Source organism: Ahaetulla prasina, chromosome 5, assembly GCF_028640845.1.
Source record: "Ahaetulla prasina isolate Xishuangbanna chromosome 5, ASM2864084v1, whole genome shotgun sequence".
NCBI classification, from domain to species: Eukaryota; Metazoa; Chordata; class Lepidosauria; order Squamata; family Colubridae; genus Ahaetulla; species Ahaetulla prasina.
The window spans coordinates 61134134-61151604 of NC_080543.1; the positions used below are offsets into that span (position 1 = coordinate 61134134).

The following is a 17471-nucleotide window of genomic DNA, read 5'->3' on the forward strand; positions in this document are numbered from 1 at the left end:
TTCATTCATCATATCTTGAAAGACTTTCTGTAATTGTTTGAATCTTCTCACTGTCAGAAGAAAACAAGCAAGAAGAGTCAATTAGATTCTACCAGTATATTGTTGATTATAAAATAAAGTAAAATAAAATAAAGCTGAGTAGACATGAAGTGTGAATATAACCAGGGTAGAATCTGAATGGCAGCACTTCCTAATAATAATTTGAGGTAAAGATGTTAGGAACCAAACTGGGACTTTTTGCCTCTGCTAATTTAAATTTATTTTCCTTGCCTTAAGTATTCTGGGAAAATTGTATTGAATATTATAAATGTATTCAGCTATTGATAGTGTTTAAATAATTGTTTTTGTATGGTTTTTAGTTGTTTTAGTTATATTTTATTAAAACTGTGAGTCATTACGTGTGCTTACATAAGTCTACATGAATGAATGAATGAACAACATTGATTTTATTTTCATCATAACACTTTTGTTTTCAAATAAGATACTGCTGAGGTTCTCAAATGTGTTTTTTTCTTTTCAACTGATCTGTTTTCTTCCATTACCTACTGTAAAATGAATTATAGCCAGTTTAATAGAAATCTGCCATTTTACTAGGGGCTATCATTGCTTAGAAATGAAAACCACTCATCTTTTTTGCCCTGTAACAAGATTGGATTTCTATTCCAAACAAATTAGTGGCTTTGGATTTGCAATGTGCTACAAACTAAGAAAGATGCTTAATTAAGTCTCATTGGCACATCAATCATCATCATCATCATCTCCTCATTGGCAAAATGGTACTAAAAATGCAAAATGAAGAAAAATGAATTTAAATATGGCGTGGATTGATTACAAGAAGGCATTTGACTCATTACCCCACAGCTGGATTAATGCCTGTCTGGAAAACTTTCAAATCAGCAAAAATATACGTACATTTTTGAAAGCAAATATGAAAAAATTGAAAACAGTTCTAACAGCAAAAGGGGAGAACATTGGTGAAGTCAACATCAGACAAGAAATCTTCCAAGGGGACTCACTTTCACCACTACTTTCATCGCATTAATTCCACTGACAATAATCCTACGAAACACAAAACGGATACCAAATCTCAAGCCCACTATACATGGATGACTTAAAACTGTATGCGAAAAGCCCCACTGAACTTGAATCAATACTTAACACAGTTCAGCAGTGACATCAGAATGAACCTTGGACTTGAAAAATGTGCTAAATTATCCATGCAGCAAGGAAAAATGGAAAAAATAGAAGGAATAGAACTGGGAAATGCAAGCATCATGTAAGCATTAGCAAAGGATGACAGTTACAAATACCTAGGCATATTGGAAGCAGATTTTTTTTTGGAGTGGGGTATATGTTTTATTCACAGTTTTACTTTAACAACCATTTTTTTGTGGACTGTGTAATGACTGGGTTGACATATTTTTCACACAGTGCTGACAGTAATAATACAATTAACATATACAGAATTTTTGTCTTCCAACTTCTAGCCTTAATGTGATCATTATAATTATATATTATTTTGTGTATCAATCAATATTCTACTATTTTCCCAATTTATCACTTGGTGTGTTCCACCACATTTTTAATATCTCAACTTTCTATAAATACCAATAGAATCTGTTATCAGTAAGATTTAATCAGTCCCAAGATTATATCTTTTAAGTTCCCTGAATTTATAGTCATTAAATACTATATTTTCCTATATATTTTTTACGTCCTGTTGATCATAATAATACCTTTAAATATACCTAATCCTAGTCTTCCGTCTCCTAATCTTAATGTATTTATAATAAATTCCATTATTACCTACTTATGTACTACTATTTTCCCAGTTTAAACTTTCCACTTAATTCTATTGTTGCTATATTGCAAAATAGTATATCTCTATCCATCATTTCTCAGCCTTTTTAGGATTTCATCATTTATTGATTTTTTAGGGATTCTTTTATGTTTCTCTCTTAGAATCCTATATGTCTTTCTAGCATTTTTACACAAACTCATTGTTCCCTCTGTCTTACCCTTTATCTCCTTCTGCTGCATCTTTTGAATATCCATCCATGACCCTTTCATTATTTTTAAAAGATCTTCCCTTTCCCCCACCCTCTATTCTGTTATAAGCTCTTGGGGTATTGTTTATTTGATTTTTAGTATTTATTATTGCTGTCTTTTCAGTATTTTTACCTGATTTTACCTGATTTTATCTTTTTGTATTTTATTTTGGTTTGTCCCTTCCACCACCCCTTCTAATTTCTCAGCTGTTTTCTGTATATTACTGTGTGTCCCTGAAAACAAACCACCCTGAAAACAAGCCCTCCCTGAAAATAAGCTCCCCAGAAAATATTTAAATGCATGCGCAGCCGGGCCCCGCCATTTCCTCTGGTTAGGGTTAGGGAGACAGCTTAAAATCAGGTAAGACACCAAGAGGAGCCCCATCTTGCTCCACGTGCCCCAAAATAATAAGATCTCCCCGAAAATAAGGCCAAGCGCTTATTTGGGGGGGCGGGGTATTTTAGCACATGCACTCAAAGCCCAATTGGGCTTATTATCCGGGGAGGTCTTATTTTTGGTTAACATTGACAGGTTGTACCTGCCAAGAAGAATAGGGGGCAGAGGGCTATTGCAAATCCATCAAACTGTAGAAGAAGAAAAATGAAGTTTGAATGACTATGTGAATGTACAGAAAAATTGCTGAAAGCTGTAAAAACAGAACATTATAAAAACAATAGAAACAAAGGCAGAATATAAGGAAAAACAGCTGGATGACAGATTAAGTGGATGGAAAACCAAAGCTATGCATAGACAGCACTTGAAAAACATTGAAGGAAAATGTGATAACAACTTGACATGAGCAAGGTTTAAGATGGGAACCATCAAGAAAGAAATGGAAGGCTTAGTACTTGCTGCTCAAGAACAAGGACTACAAACTAATGCCATGAAAGCGAAAATACAGAAATCCACTGACAATCCAAAATGTTGACATTGCAATGACAAAGTTGAAATTGTTTCACATTTAATATGTGAGTGCAGCAAAATCACACAAACTGATTACAAATCTAGACATGACCAAGTTACTAAATTAATCCACTGGTCATTATGTAAAAAATATGCCTTACGTGCATCCAAAAAGCCATGGGAAGATAAAATGGAAAAAGTTGTCAAAAATTAGAACGTGAAGATCTTGTGGGACTTTTGAATACAGACGGATTGGAACACAGCACGCCAGATATCACAGTTGTCGAAAACCAAAGTGTACAATTTATTGATATCGCTATACTGGGAGACGCCAGAGTCAAAGAAAAAGAACTAGAAAAAATCACGAAATATCTCAACCTGGCCATTGAAACAATGCGATTATGGATGAAACACATAACAGTGATACCCACTGTCATCACGGCACTTGGTACCATGTCCAAGAATTTTACAAAATACATCAAGAAATTGCAGCTTCCTGCGATAATACTAGGGGAACTGCAAAAAACTGTGCTACTCGGAATATCGTACATTTTAAGAAGATACTTGGTTAATACCTAGGATGCTAGCATCAAGACATATCAACCATCAGCGCCAGTGATATTTGTGATACATTTTTAAATGTTTAGTTGACTTGAGTTTCATGTTTAATGAATAAAAGAGATATAATCATCATCATCATCATCTGCCATCCATTAGCCTGAACCTCCTAACACATTCAGCTAAGGAGGTCCTGCAGTTTATGAATCCCTAGGTAAGTACAAAGAAATGCTCCGGATTTTTCTGCCCAATTCCAACTTTATGCCAATGTTGAAATACAAACAATACAAACAGTTGAGTTATTATGCAAAGTTGTACATGGAGAAGATTTTAACAAGGAATTTGCTGAAGTTATAGATAGATAAATGAGTTTGTGGGGGAAAAGAGGGTGAGGAGGGAATTTACAAAATTAAACAATCATATATGTCAAATTCTAGATCAATTAAATGTAGCCAGCATATTTAAACTGTTGATTTATTAACTGATTGATCTAGGTTTTCAGTTTCCAAAAATTTTCAAATACTGTGTCATAATCAGTGGTGGGATTCAACTGATTCGTACCACTTTAGCCGAACTGGTTGTTAAATTGCTGGCTGGCCCTGCCCTGCCCACCGGGGGTTGCTATTCAGGGTGGGGAAGCTGCAGGGGCATGACTGGGAGGCTGCAAATGGACCAACCGAGCCGATCAGCTGGGAGGCTGCCAATGAACCAGCCAATCAGCTGGGAGGCTGCTCCCCCCACCCCCTGCAGTCAGTTTTTAGCCTGGAGATCTTTCTGCAAACTCCTGCAGCAACCACCATTCCCTCACTAACCTGCTTTCCAGCTCAGTTCTCTGGCATGCAGAGCAACAAAATAAGACCACTTTAAAAAAAAACTTCCAACTTCACATCTCCCCCGCCCCCCAAAAAGTTAGAAGATATGACTGAAAGTTTTTTTTAACCTGGTAGTCACATGATCTTCTTTTGTTGCCCTGCAAGCAGGAGAATAGAACTGGAAAGCAGGTTAGTGAGGAAATGGTAGTTGCTCTGGACTGGTGTGGAAGTGGGGATTTTGCATTATGATTGCTCATAACTAAATAGGAACCAGTAAAAAGGAATGGAAAAATCCTTATCTGTGGCTCAGCGTTTTTCAGTCTTGGCAAGTTTAAGATGAGTGAACTTCATGCTGCCTGGGGAATTCTGGGAATTGAAGTCCATGCATCTTAAAGTTGCCGAAGTTGAGAAGCATGGTTACACTAGAGTTTAGGATTTTCCATTCCAGTTTTATTTAGACTTTGGTGCAAATAAATATATCAGTTATGGTTTCCTTAACAAATAGTAATTAAAGCGATATGAACCATTACTGAACTTTTTGTGAGAAACTGAAATTAAAAGTTGATCTGTGCTTTGATGATTAGATATGGGATTATGGAAATAATGTAGACAAATGTTAATCTTCAAGTAAGAGTTTTATATATTTTGTACTATATCTGTACCAAAGAAACTTGGAAGTCATTCTTTTTCGGTTTTCCTTCTTTTCCTTTTTCTTTCTTACACTTTCATGTTTTTTCTTTCCTGAACGCTTTCTTTTTTCAAATCTGTTTTTGAAATCTGTTTATCCTTTAGCTTTGTATTTTTTTGATGTATGAAGGATCAAATACTCAACCATTATAATTCTACATTCTTTATTTACAGAAATTGTATCAAAATTTAGAATGAAATCCACTGGGAGCCATCTCATATAAGGCAGGCTCTGAGTCCCTCTAACCAAAAAGTGTTTATCGATAGAAGATAATATTTGTAGCTCAGGGTTGAACTTTGGGGTCCTTGGGGCTCTCTGAACTTGATGGTTTTCTTGTAGATATTTCATTACCAAACTAGGTAACATCATCAGTACTAGAAGGGAGTGGAGTTTGCTCTTATTTTCATATACTAGTGGCTTCCCCTGTCAGTGTTGATCAGTTGCTTCACAAACAGTGTTTTGATGGGTGCCAGGTCTCTACAGCCTCAGGCAGAGAAGGGCTATTCTGCACCCCTCCCTCAAATGTTCTTTAAAATACAGAGTTTCTCAGCATTCCTTTAGGAACCTCCAACATGCAAACTGTGCTTACTCATCCTAAAATGAATCCTCTTTACCTGGAGCTTCAAAATTTGCTGTTTGCTAGGAAGATGTGTAGCTAAAAGTCAGTCTACATTTAGTGTTTATCTGACTTTGGGGATATTTCTTCATAACCAAATAAAAGTGTATTTTCTGTGCAGTTCATACCCCTTTCTCACTGGATCTGGATGTCACAAAGCAAAGCCCACATTTTGTAATTAACTCCCGTGCCTCGTTTCGACTGGCAGAGTGCTGCAGGAGGCTGAGTGCTGTCATTCCCCTGGCCATGCCCACCCAGCCACTCTCACCCAGCCAGTCATTAAGGCACAGAACCGGTTGTTAAAAATTTGTAGCCCACCACTGCTCCAAAGTATCTTCTGATTCTAAAGTCTCCAAAACAAGGGAATTTGCTTAAATTGAGGGTGTGTGTGTGTGTATGTGTGTGTGTGTGTGTGTTTTCCCTCAGGAATAATGGAATAACAGAGTTTAAAGGGACTTTGGAGGTCTTCTAATCCAACCCCCTGCTCAGGCAGGAAAACTGAGGATGCCAAAATCTGAATGGAGGGCCTGGGAAAGGTGTCAGAATAACAGAATAACACTTAGAAGGGACTGGTGGGGGGAACCCTATATCATTTCAGAGAAATGGCTGTCCAGTGTTTTCTTAAAAACTTCCAGTGATTGAGCACCCAAAACATCTGGAGACAAGTAGTTCCACTGGTTAATTGTTCTCACTGTCAGGAAGTTTCTCCTTAGTTTTAGGTTGCTTCTCTCTTTGTTCAGTTTCTATCTATTGTTTCTAGTTTTGCCTTCAGCTTCTTTGGAAAATATATTGCCCCTTCTTTGTGAAAACCCCTCAAAAGCCTGTTTTATGACCTGCCTATCACACTCTTGGGCAAAGCATGTGAGCCATTTCCTCCTTTCAGTGGTCCATGAAAGTACATCTATAGTATGTAGATGCAGAAATAAAGTCAAAAAAGGTTAACAACAGTTTTACAGAACTATAGATAAGTTGAGGCTGGGCATGACAAGGAGTGGCTGGGAGGGGAGGGGCTGGGCAAGGCACCCCTTGACATGAGTGATATCGAGTTGGCCACGCCCACATGACCGCCAAGCCACGCCCACAGAACCAGTTGTTAAAAAAATTGAATCCAGTCACTGGTCATAACAAATGTAATGTGCCAATCTGAAACATTTATCTTAATAATTAATGTTTTTTAATTGGAAGGATAAACTTTTTATCTGCATAGACATGTACATATGTCTTAGTAACATAAAAAATAACACTTGAGTTTGATTCTAGCCGATGGAGAAGTGCATACAACTTTTTTAGCAACAGCTTAGGAATGCTGTTCCTACGGGTCTGGATGGGGAGAAACAGGCTCAAGCTTAATCCCTCCAAGACGGAGTGGCTGTGGATGCCGGCACCCCGATTCAGTCAGCTGCAGCCGCAGCTGACTGTTGGAAGCGAGTTATTGGCCCCAAAGGATAGGGTGCGCAACTTAGGTGTTCTCCTGGATGAACGGCTGTCGTTTGAAGATCATTTGACGGCCGTCTCCAGGAGGGCCTTCCACCAGGTTCGCCTGGTTCGGCAGTTGTGCCCCTTCCTTGATCGGGATGCCTTGTGCACAGTCACTCATGCACTCGTTACCTCTCGCTTGGATTATTGTAATGCTCTCTACATGGGGCTCCCCTTGAGGTGCACCCGGAGGCTTCAGTTAGTCCAGAATGCAGCTGCGCGAGTGATAGAGGGAGCTTCGCGTAGCTCCCGTGTAACACCGCTCCTGCGCAGACTGCACTGGCTACCTGTGGCCTTTCGGGTCCACTTTAAGGTTTTGGTCACTACCTTTAAAGCGCTCCATGGCTTAGGGCCTGGGTACTTACGGGACCGCCTGCTGTTACCTCATGCCTCCCACCGACCCGTACGCTGTCACAGAGAGGGACTTCTCAGGGTGCCGTCTGCCAAGCAATGTCGGCTGGCGGCCCCCAGGGGAAGATCCTTCTCTGTGGGGGCTCCCACCCTCTGGAACGAACTTCCCCCGGGTTTACGCCAAATACCTGACCTTCGGACCTTCTGCCGCGAATTGAAAACACATCTATTTATTTGCGCGGGGCTGGCTTAAATTTTATTGGTTTTAAATTTTTATTATTAATTTTAAGGGGTTTTTTAGTTTTACATATTTTAAAGTTTTTAGGCCAATTATATAATAAGTTTTTAATCTGTATTTTAATTGTATATTGTACCGTTTGTTTTACCCTGGCTGTACACCGCCCTGAGTCCTTCGGGAGAAGGGCGGTATAAAAATCGAATAAATAATAATAATAATAATAATAATGCTATACTTGCATATCAACAGCAAGACAGAGAAAGATTGTTAAGAGATCTGTCTGTTATATAAACATTGCTTAAATCTTCAATTTATGATCAACCACAATTACTTACTGAGAAAAGATACAAGAAAGATCATATGCCTATATCCATCTATTTATTTTTGTTAACTGTTTATACTTTTTGTATAGTTGCCAAGTCATACCAACTTTCTGGCCACTTAATAGGCTCTCCCCTTTGCTTGAAAAAAAAAAAACATTTTCAGTGCAGCTGGCAATATAAAGCATCTTTCTTTTCCAGCAAATGCAAGTAGTAACAGAATTAAAAACTGAGCAAGATCCAAACTGCTTAGAAACAGATGCAGGAGGATTGAGTCCTTCCCCAATTGAATCTCAAACACCGATGGATGCAGACAAGCAGGCTATTTACAGGTAGTACTGTTGACCAGTCTTTACCACTTAAGTATATTATTGTCTTTAATCTGTAGAGTGACTGTTCTCAAACTAAGGATGAAGTTTCTGGGATGTAGTAGACCAGTGATGACGAACCTTTTCGACACCGAGTGCCAAAAAGGTCGTGTGAAAACTTCATGCGCGCGCATGTTCGTCAGGGCCACTCTCCAGAAAAGCCACGTGCATGTTCTAGCGTGCATGTGTGCCCGACAATCAGCTGACTGGCGTGCATGCGCGAACCCATTTTCGGCACAGCCGCACACGTGAAGGACAGCTGATTGTCGCATGCACACCAGAAACCCAGAAGACAAATAGGCAAAGCTGCACGTGCCTGCCTACATGGCTTCGCGTGCCACTTTGGGCACAGGTGCCATATTTTCGCCATCACGATAGTAGACAATCACAGTTGAAAGTGACGGTACAAAACTCAATAGAGGATAGGATTCTGAAGCCTTCTTCCTTTCAGTAGCCAGCCTCTATGTTTCACCACTTTAGCCAAAATTGAGAACTACTGCAGTGTTATTTTCTTGGGTGAGGTCAGGTACTGTATTTATACAATGCAAAAATAAAATTGTGTAGTAAAGAATAGGTACCGATCCCTATTGAAGTATACTAAAAAGAATATTAAAAAGCTACCTAAACTCAAATCTTTAACAGCAAGTGCACCAACAAACTTTATGTATTTTGAGTTCTTTATTATGTTGGATGTATATTTTCAGCCATTTTATTACTTACTTAAATCAATGCTCTACATGTTTACAAATGAGTAAGCTCTATTGAAGTGAGACTGACAGCTCACTGAACTAGCGTAAGATAGCAGTGCATATTTTATTTATTTAAGAAAGATTTGTGATCTTTATTTCAGATTAAAGAGTTTCTGTTTGAATATTGATTTTAAAATGTTTGCATTAATTACTGTATATTTGTATCTTGCCACAATCATGAGCAAGCTCTTGGTGTTCGAAACAAGAAAAAAAGTAAATAACAATAAAAATTAAGTTTACACTTGAGAATGCAATATACCATAGCTTCTTCCCAGCATTGCACAAGTAGATTTAAATAGCAAACAAAAGATTAGTTTTCTATTCCAGGTTAGATTAGCCATGAATACATAGCATCTTAATTGTTAATGTAAATTATTTTATTATGTATGCAGTGTCTAAATTATACATGTTTTGTCATGTTGACTTAGAATTTCTATAGTCTTATAGTTTGCTCATTTTTAATTCCTAGGCATCCACTGTTTCCCTTATTAGCACTGTTATTTGAAAAATGTGAACAATCTACACAGGGTTCAGAAGGCACAACATCTGCAAGTTTTGATGTAGATATTGAAAACTTTGTTAGAAAACAGGAGAAGGAAGGAAAACCCTTTTTTTGTGAAGATCCAGAAACAGATAATTTAGTAAGTAAAAGCATTTTAGGAAAAAAGTGACATATTAATTTATGTTTCTTTTGTTGTATTTGTAAAACTCTTGCTTTTTTAAAAATTACGTTTAGTTTGACTTTTTATTTCTTTCCTTGAAACTTGGGATAAAGTATCCTTTGTTTCCAACATGGGCAAAGTAACACGTAAATATGGATCAAAGGAAGGAAGTATTTCTGCATACATTTCCAAATGTTATTTGGCAAACTGACGTTTTTTCCATTATTTCTTGATTGTCCAACTCCAATGATTTTTATTAGCTAGCATATAAAACAGTAGAAATATGGCCATCTCCTCATAAAAAATAAGCTATACATCTACCACAATCCCTAGTACAAAAGATTGTTCCCCCAAGGAAGTTTCTTTTTTCCCCTCTCTTTGTTAGATAAGTATTTTAATTTAGGGAATAAAATGAAGTGGCAAAGTGCCTATCTATTTAAATGACTAGGAATTCAGAAAGCACTGAAATAAAGCCTTTTTAAAAAAAGACAATTAAGCAAAATCTAGCAAAATTTGTATTCTAATTAATGTTTAATGAACTGGTTAAATTAAATAATATTCAGGTAGTCCTTGATTTATGACAACAATTAAGCCCAAAATTTCCATTGCTAAACAAAGACAGTTATTGAGTTTTGCCTCATTTTATGACCTTTCTTGCCAACAGTTGTTAAGTGAGTCATTGCATTTGTTAAGTTAGTTACATGGTGGTTAAATGAATCTGGCTTCTCCATTGACTTTGCTTGTCAGGTCATAAAAGGTGATCATATGACCCCAGGACACTACAACCTTCATAAATGCATGCCAGTTGCCAAGCATCTGAATTTTGACCATGTGACCATGGGGATATTTGCAATGTTCATAAATGTGAAAAATGTTCATAAGTCACTTACACAGTGTAAGTGTACAAAGTACACTTTTCTGTACTGTTGTAACTTCGAACAGTCACTAAACTACCTGTATTGCAAAGTAAAGCAGCATTAGCCAGCTTTTTTATGAAAGTCAAACACAAGGTTTATAATTTCTGTTATATAATTTGAGTAGCAGTATAGTATGATTTTCAGAAAGCCTTCTCCAGATAACTTCAGTATTTAAAGTGAAATTAATAGAAAGATCCTCTCAGTGGTTGTTTTCATTAAAGAGGAGGGAAAAGCCTTCTCAGCTCCCCTTTTCCTCTTAAATCCTAGCACTTCTATTGCATTCAACAGCCAGCTATGTAGGAAATATTTTTCTTTCTTTCTTTTTGATAATATATATAATGTTTTTATTTATAATTGTGTTGCTTATAAAATACGGTCCCATAAAGATTAGTATATACTGAAAGACAAGAATATAAATAGTTATAGTGAAACTGTTTACCAGAAAGTTTTGTTCTATCCACTTTTAACATTAGGTAAAGCTCTGTTTCTTTAAACAGATACATCATCATCATCATCATCATCATCATCATCATTATTATTATTATTGCTACTATTATTGTTTTGTTACTTTATTCTGTGTATTTAATAACTTATTTCATTTTAAGGTTGTAAATTATAGTCACTGAACTTGATTGTAAACTCTGTCAGAGAGACCAGATATAAATACAATATTGTCAATAAATGTAAATGAAATGCAGGCATTTTTGTATGTTGTTTTAAAATTCTGTTTGTTTATCCTTAGATGGTAAAAGCAATTCAGGTTCTACGAATTCATCTGCTTGAGCTAGAAAAAGTTAATGAGCTCTGTAAAGATTTTTGTAGTCGCTATATTGCATGTCTAAAGACTAAAATGAACAGTGAAACTCTGCTAAGTGGGGAATCTGGAAGTCCTTATTCACCAATACAATCCCAGGTAACTTTCATGATAAATGAAGTATATTTTCTTAATTGCGTTGTAATGTACCATTTTCCAAAAAAAAATCAGATTAGATAAAAGAAGCTTTTTAAAAATCTTACAATATGCCATCTTAATAATTTGATTGAATACATAACAATGCAGTTTTAAAATAGATGATCTATGACTTGCCAATTAGCAATGTTTAACTCTTTGTGATGTTATTAAAGATACCAGGTTTCCCTTGTGCAGTTCTTAGTAATCCGGTACATGAAATTGTAACTCTTAAAGAATGACTATAATTTGTCAACTCTTTGTCTGCAGTCCAGCAACTTTAAACATGATAAAGATAGCTTGGATTTGCTGGAGCAGCTGTCTTCATGGAAAGAGTCACCAGAAAATGTGAGCAGTAGAGCAAAATTGACACAATTATCATTACACTTCTTTGGCACTGTTTCCTTGGCCTAAGTTTTGGGTTGGCTTTGTTCATCTCATTGTAAATAATGGCCCTATCCATAATAGGGGAGTTCTCAGTGCAGGAAGAAAGTTCTTGATAGTTCTCCATTATATACATAAGACTTCAGAGCATAAAGTTCTTCCAATTCAGTAACTAAATCTAAGCACAAGAAACCATGTGCATAAGAAACTAGTTGAAAAATATAAATGAGCAGGAATCACTCATCTCACATTTTATTCATGAAATACCTCTGTTCCTGGCTGTCTTACGTTGGGAGAGGAATTTAAGAAAATGTGCTGCAAATATTAGACTAAGTCAACCTGGAAGCAGACTGTTTCCCCCTTTTTGCACATCCAAGTCCCACTTACCACAGTTATTAAAAATCAATTGCATTATTTTCTGCCCTGTTAAGATGACAAACAATGAGAAACTCTAATATTTAAACCTTATGGCTTCACATAACTAAACAACAACCAAAACTCTGAACTTCCTCTGTAAATCCAATAAAAGAAAATTAAAAAATCTATCTTAGCCACCCAAAGTAAATTAAGCATGGCAAGGCACTGGTGATCTAACGATCAATCACCACTACATTAACTGAAGGCATGAAAAGCTAACCTGAAACAATATGGCTTATAAATGTCCATCATTGACCGATGGACCTTTATTTTGCTATATTATAGTATAATTATTGAAAAAAGTGTCCCAATTGGCAATTAAATTTTTGTAATAGTAATGAAAGTTATGTGATTTTTTCCCCCAGTTCAGATAATTATATAATTTACTATTTCTGTTTAAACCTAAGTAATATGGGCACCAATGCAGTCCTCAACTTACAACAATTCATTTCGTAACCATTCAAAGTTACAATGGCACTGAAAATTTGACTTATGACCATTTTTTAAAGTTACGACCTTTGCAGCATCCTCATGATCATGTAATCAAAATTCAGATGCTTGGCAACTCGTTCATATTTATAACTGTTGCTGTGTGCCAAGGTCATGTGATCACCTTTTGCAACCTGACAAACAAAGTGTATTAAGTGAATATGGGAAGCCATATTCACTTAACCAGGTTACTAACTTAAAAAATGCAGTGATTCACTTAACAACTGTTGCAAGAAAGATAATAAAATGGGGCAAAACTCACATAGCAACATAAATTTTAGGCTCAGTTGTGGTTGTAAGTTGAGGACTACCTGTATTTACATTTCAGAATGAGGTCTGCCAAAGTAAATCCTTCATTTATTGGGTCAGAGTTTATTGGAGATAAAATACAATAGAAAATAAATCTCTGCATGATAATGTTTCTGCCCATGTGTTTACCATTTATGCACCGGTCAACAACACGTGCATAAAATCTAATTTGGATTTAATGGACATTCTGCTCTAATCCTTCCCCATTATTATATCTCTACTAAAGTAATTATATTGTTTATGAGTAGACTGTCAGGGCCAATCCAAAATGCTGGTGTTAAATGTAAAAAACTTCACAGTGCAGTGCCAGGATATATTGGACAATACCTTGCAAAACTGTTTCTGCCCATTCAATCTGGTCCTCAAGAGCTGACTGAAAGTTCTCAGCATTCTTGTGGTTATTACAGGTCTTCTCTGAAAGAGCCCCTACCTTTGGGGATACTTTTCCCCGCAAGGTCCAAGCATCTCTCACTTTCCTGAAATTCCATAAAGAAATTTAAAACGTTTTATTTCAACATGTTTTTGGCCTCAGCTGCATGACTGACACCAACTATCTTCGTTTGATTCTTGCTTTTTGCTGGTTTGTTTTTAATATTGATTTGCATTTAGTTATTCATTATTATTATTATTATTATTATTATTATTATTATTATTATTATTATTATTATTATTTTATTTGGGGGATGGAGGTGGGGATATTATACATTGCCCAGACATGTTTGAGATTGGAATAATATAAGTATTATGAAAAAATAAATCCTTTAAGTAGTTTATGGTATTCATCTTCATTACTGTAAGAACTCTCCTAGAAATCCATTGGAAATTTATCACTTACAGAGGAAAAATTAAGTTAATTATGAATAGTCTAACAATATTAATATATGTTTTTAGAAAATTAATATTTGTTCATTGAATTTCATTGAACATTTCATGTCAATCTCATGTCAACTTATTAAATTGCATTCTTGTATTTCATATATCAGATTGTATTTTGTTAGAGATTTACTAATTTAGGTAAATATTTTAAATCTGAACTTTTAGCAAAATATTTAAAAAATCATCTTTGCCATATAGGTTTAAGATGCTCAGGAGATCTTTTAAGACTGAAAAACTGTACAATTTGTTTGTTCTTTCTTTTTTTAAAAAAAATCTAGGTTAAGTGCCAATAACTATTTCCAAATATTCATCCCATTATCTCTAGCAATTTGATATACAAATTCAAGCTTTCATTATATTAGGAATAGTATTGAGTGGTATAGTAACTATGGTGTGGTTTAATTATAATTCCACATTCTTATGATTGCTTAAATTATTCTATGAATGTTTCAGTATTGGAAAGAAAGCTAACATTTTACAATCAATATATACATATTGTCAAACTATAATTTCTTGCTTATTTATTCTTTTCATAGAAATTGTTTTCATAACATTTTTTAATCATACTTGTCAATATCATTATTATTATTTTCAAATCTCTCTCTCATTTGAAATAATTTAACTGAAATCATGGGAACATTCATAAATATAAAGCTATGTAATTCTTCTTGTTATTGTTTCTAGCCAATTCAAAGTGCCATCACAGGTACACTAAGTCCCCAGGGGATAGTGGTACCTGCATCAGCACTACAGCAGGGAAATGTAACTATGGCAACGGTTGCCGGTAAGAAACACTAAACATTTAAATGTTGCATTTTATCTAAGTGTGTGGATATATGTGTTTGTGTGCTTCTAGTTTTTTAATAGTTTCTAAAGAGAAAAATACTATAAAAGTTATTTTTAATACATACTATATTTATCTTGAGATGAATGAAACAGCATTTTGAACAATAGCTTTACTCTTCAAAGAGCAATTTATCTAGTCTTATCCTTCTTAGGAAATAAAGAACATGAAGGCAAAACAAATATATTTGAGTAATTAAAAATATTCACAACAACTAAATTGCCTAATAATATCCAATATAGTAAAAATATTCTTAGTCACATGCACAACAGAGGTTAAAGAAGTAAAAATGCAGTTTTTGCTAGGACTATTAAAGCCTTGATTCTTTTGTTTATGCACTGACATCACATACATATGCAAAGGAGCAAGGCTTCAGTTGCACTATTGAGACTGCCATCTTGACTTTTTGGATCTTGGGGGGACTCTTAACTGAATTTCTGCTTCCATAAAAGTAAAGCATTCTGTGGAATCAGCAAAAATATTCACTTCTGCATTTTAAAAATAGTTTTATGTTTTCACCACAACTACATACTATATTTAACAATAATTAAGCATCAGTTAATCTTTTATCTCATTTTCTTATATTCTTGATTGCTGAATATTCTTATATTCTTTTAAGGTGGCACAGTATATCAGCCAGTAACAGTGGTCACACCTCAAGGACAAGTAGTAACACAAGCACTGTCACCTGGAACAATCAGGATCCAGAATTCACAGGTTTGTTCTACTCATTTCATAGAGTGGTTTAAAATAAGAGAAGAAGCCAGGATTTTAATAAGATGTGGAACAGGTTGTCTATATAATGAATTTACATATTTTTAATAAATCAAATGTGGGGGGGGAAGTAAAAAAGTATCTTCCTATATCATCCATAAAATGAGTGGCAGGAACTGCATTTAATTTTCAGTATTCATAATCAGAGGTCTCAGAGGGCACAAACAGAATTTTGAACACTCGTACAACAGAGGGGCAATATCTTTGCCCCTGACTGAATATGTTGTTCCACACATTACAGTGTCCCTGATTTTCTCTCATAAATATAAAAGGGATAAATACTCCTGAGAGTTACAGACAATCCATATTCATCCATTTTAATATGCAGTTTCATACTTTGCTTGAAAGTTCCCATAAAATAAAATTCCAGTAAAATTCCCTGTGCATAGAAAACATCTAATGAGCATAGGGTTAGAACTCTTTCTCATAATTTGATAGTTTTCCACATGTTCTGTTAAGAATTCAGCACTGACATAATTTTTGCATACAATCTGAAATAGTACATGTGTAGTGCTCCTTCTATTTTTAATACAAAAGTTGTGCTTTTTAATTATTCTTGTGACATATTAAGAATTTTTTGATGACGTTTATGGTGTTTTAATAAAGTTCTGCTATTGTGTAGCTCCAGTTACAGTTAAACCAAGATTTAAGCATCTTGCATCAAGATGATGGATCATCAAAGAATAAAAGAGGTGTTCTTCCAAAACATGCTACAAACGTGATGAGATCTTGGCTTTTTCAGCATATAGGGGTAAGAATTTATCTCAGTGATTGGAAACACTTTTTTAAAAAGTTTCTTACTGATTATAATTTTAGCTATTTTATTGCTTAATTGGATATGTGTCATCAAGTTGGGCTGAGTCTTCATGACCATACAGACACATTTTCTCCAGGAGGAAGTGTTCCCAGCTTGCTCCTTCAGATCTTCCAATAGTGCACACATTGCTTCTGTAATTGACTCCATCTGTCTTTTGTCTGGTCATCCTCTAGGACTTCACATACTAGTCAATAATTTAAGCTTGATCATTTGTACTTTGAGTGAGAATTCTGTATTGATTTATTCAATGATCCGTTTCTTTGTTTTTTTGGCTATTTTCTCCTGTACCAATTTCATGAAGGACAATACTTTTTACAGTCTATTTCTATGGCTCCACTTGAAAAAAAGTTAAATTGATTTGTTAAAGATGAATCAGACTTTAAGTAAGTGCTCTTATGTAAACTTGTGATTTTCTGTTTTTATTTCACTTGTATGAGGATTTTTTTAATCATGTGCTCTTTCAATCAGTAGTCTTTTGAGAGCTATATTTAAATTTCTGTCAGTCTAAACACTTCCTCAGGGTTTGGGAAAAATTCATTGTATAAAATGAAGTTCAGCTATATGCAGAAGCAAGATTGTTATGTGATTTTCTTTACTAAATGTACTCCATAGTTACAAGGGGCCCCATGTGTTGTTAGTTTAGAATCACACATTTATCCTGTGATTTATATAGTCATAATCAGCTTATTCATTTACTGAAAGATCATATACATGTTGCCACAATGTTTTTTTTTTAATTTTACATATATATTATAGACATATTTTACATCAGTCTATATAATTATAACATTTAATCCATGGGTACTACATAGTGCTGTTGGTTTTGATTAAAGGAGACAGCATTGTACAACTTTTATTATATCCATAATCAAATGATATTTGTCATCAAATGTATTATAGAAACA

The 17471-nt window shown here is 35.2% G+C and overlaps 1 protein-coding gene across 5 annotated transcripts in view; it reads left to right on the forward strand.

Moving 5' to 3' along the window:
* The window catches only part of PKNOX1 (PBX/knotted 1 homeobox 1), a 34387-nt gene that overhangs the window by 10457 nt on the left and 6459 nt on the right, over nucleotides 1-17471 (forward strand). For 4 of the 5 annotated variants that reach the window (XM_058185077.1, XM_058185079.1, XM_058185078.1 and 1 more), the window contains exons 4-10: nucleotides 8213-8343; nucleotides 9598-9769; nucleotides 11450-11620; nucleotides 11927-12004; nucleotides 14816-14915; nucleotides 15595-15692; nucleotides 16372-16500. In XM_058185077.1, the coding sequence (XP_058041060.1) occupies nucleotides 8213-8343; nucleotides 9598-9769; nucleotides 11450-11620; nucleotides 11927-12004; nucleotides 14816-14915; nucleotides 15595-15692; nucleotides 16372-16500 (879 nt within the window). The remainder of the gene's footprint in view (nucleotides 1-8212; nucleotides 8344-9597; nucleotides 9770-11449; nucleotides 11621-11926; nucleotides 12005-14815; nucleotides 14916-15594; nucleotides 15693-16371; nucleotides 16501-17471) is intronic. The other variant, XM_058185081.1, reaches the window with a different exon arrangement.